This window comes from Solanum stenotomum, unplaced genomic scaffold (genome assembly GCF_019186545.1).
Source record: "Solanum stenotomum isolate F172 unplaced genomic scaffold, ASM1918654v1 scaffold19995, whole genome shotgun sequence".
Taxonomy (NCBI): Eukaryota; Viridiplantae; Streptophyta; class Magnoliopsida; order Solanales; family Solanaceae; genus Solanum; species Solanum stenotomum.
Genome location: NW_026025817.1, coordinates 122,533 through 124,339, shown reverse-complemented (window position 1 = coordinate 124,339; position 1,807 = coordinate 122,533). Strand labels below are relative to the sequence as shown.

General features: G+C 38.0%; 1 protein-coding gene across 1 annotated transcript; it reads right to left on the bottom strand.

Annotated features, from left to right (window-relative positions):
- Window positions 1-308: 308 nt before the first annotated feature.
- Window positions 309-1,499, bottom strand: LOC125850883 (receptor-like protein 9DC3). Its single transcript, XM_049530718.1, has one exon. The coding sequence runs from the start codon at window positions 1,497-1,499 to the stop codon at window positions 309-311; it is 1,191 nt and encodes a 396-aa protein (XP_049386675.1).
- Window positions 1,500-1,807: the final 308 nt, after the last annotated feature.

The window sequence follows — 1,807 nt, the reverse complement described above, 5'->3', positions numbered from 1 at the left end:
GATGTCGCACCCATGTTGGTTCCTTAAGAAATACACAACTTTTGAAGAATCCAACACATACTCTTTGACATTTTTGAAAAATCCAAGTAACATAGCTAATGAGTGGCTATGTAGATCACTTCTGTCAATTTGAAACAGAAACAAACTAACATAGCTTGAATAACCATTGATACTAAAACAACACACATATAGTTATGTTTCTAACATATACAAACAACAAATAGAAAATTAAAAAAGACAAAAACAGAACAGTTCACTAATTAGTCCACAAAATCAAACAAAGACAATTTAGCCCTCTCAATCTTCCATCAAGTCCTTCGTCTCTGAGCTCTCTTCTTTGGCCTTCTTCTTTTGTGAGGCATGAGTCCATCAAAAAACTCCACAAACCATTTTGGCTTACGATATTTAAACATGAGACTCCACATGACAGTTCCAACAACTAGTCCACAGCTGTAGCCTATGACTACTGATTCCCAAGTAAATCCACTAAAAAAATATGACTCGCCTTCTTCTTCGGACTCCAATTGTTGAGGAACATGCGATGAATCACTCGTTCCACATTTCTTTGTTAAAGGACCACCACATAAATCAAGGTTGCCACCATATGAGTCATTTTCAAATGTGTTGAATTGCCGACCTTGAGGAATCGGTCCGACGAGATGATTTTGAGAGAGGTTTAAGAAGGCGAGAAAGTTTATTCTTGTCAATTCCTGTGGAATCTTTCCAGTGAGCCGATTCCAAGAGAGATCTAAAGCTTCAAGCATACTCAATTGTCCTAATTTCATTGGAATATCTCCTCTGAGATTGTTATGAGATAAATTGAGTAGCCAAAGTGATCTGAGATCCTTTAGTGTTTTCGGAATGACACCTTCAAAATGGTTGCTTGAGAGATCTATGGTTGTCGTAATTGTGCTGATTCTTTGTAGCTCAATATCCTGCCCTTTGATTACCAAACTCACTGAATCCTCATACGATGTGACAAATGGCCAATACAACACAGATTTCATGTACTTTATCTCTCTTGTGTCTTCGTCATCTAATTTGATCATTACCTTGAAGTTTCCAAAAACTTTTGCAGGAAGTGAGCCACTGAAATCATTATGAGAAAGATCAAAAATTCGCAACTTGGGAAAGCAAAACTTAGTCAGACACGTACTTATAGGTCCATGGAACTTGTTCGACTTTAATATAAGGACCTGCAGGTATTCAAGAGTTCCAAGCCAAGATGGAAACCTGTCATTTATAGCATTGTTCCCCACATCAAGTACTTCTAGACCACCACACTTGAGCAACGACACAGGTACAGGTCCTTCAAATTGATTACCATTTATGACAATGGTACTCAACGAAGTGCTGTGTGCACATAATGGGGGAAGACTCCCTGTGAAATTGTTCCTTCTTAAGTCTAGCACCGTTAGACTAGCCATGCTTCCCAAGCAATGTGGAACTGAGTCACTGAAGTTGTTGCGTGATAAATCTAATAAGATAAGCGAACTCATGTTACAAATGGATGAAGGTAGTGGACCCTGAAGGGAGTTAAATTTCAGATCAAGATACTGTACGTTATAGTAATGAAATTGTGGTACGTGGCCTGTCAATGAATTATGAGAAAGGTTTAGGAACTGTAATGAGTCCCATCTCATGCCACTAAACCAGTCAGGAATTTGACCACGAATTTTATTGTTAGAAATATCCAAGTAGACAAGTGTCTTTACATTTCTCAAGAAGTGTGGAAAATCCTTCAGTTGACAAGATGATAAGAATAAAGATGATAGGCTAAGAAAGGTGATATTCATACCCTCATCAA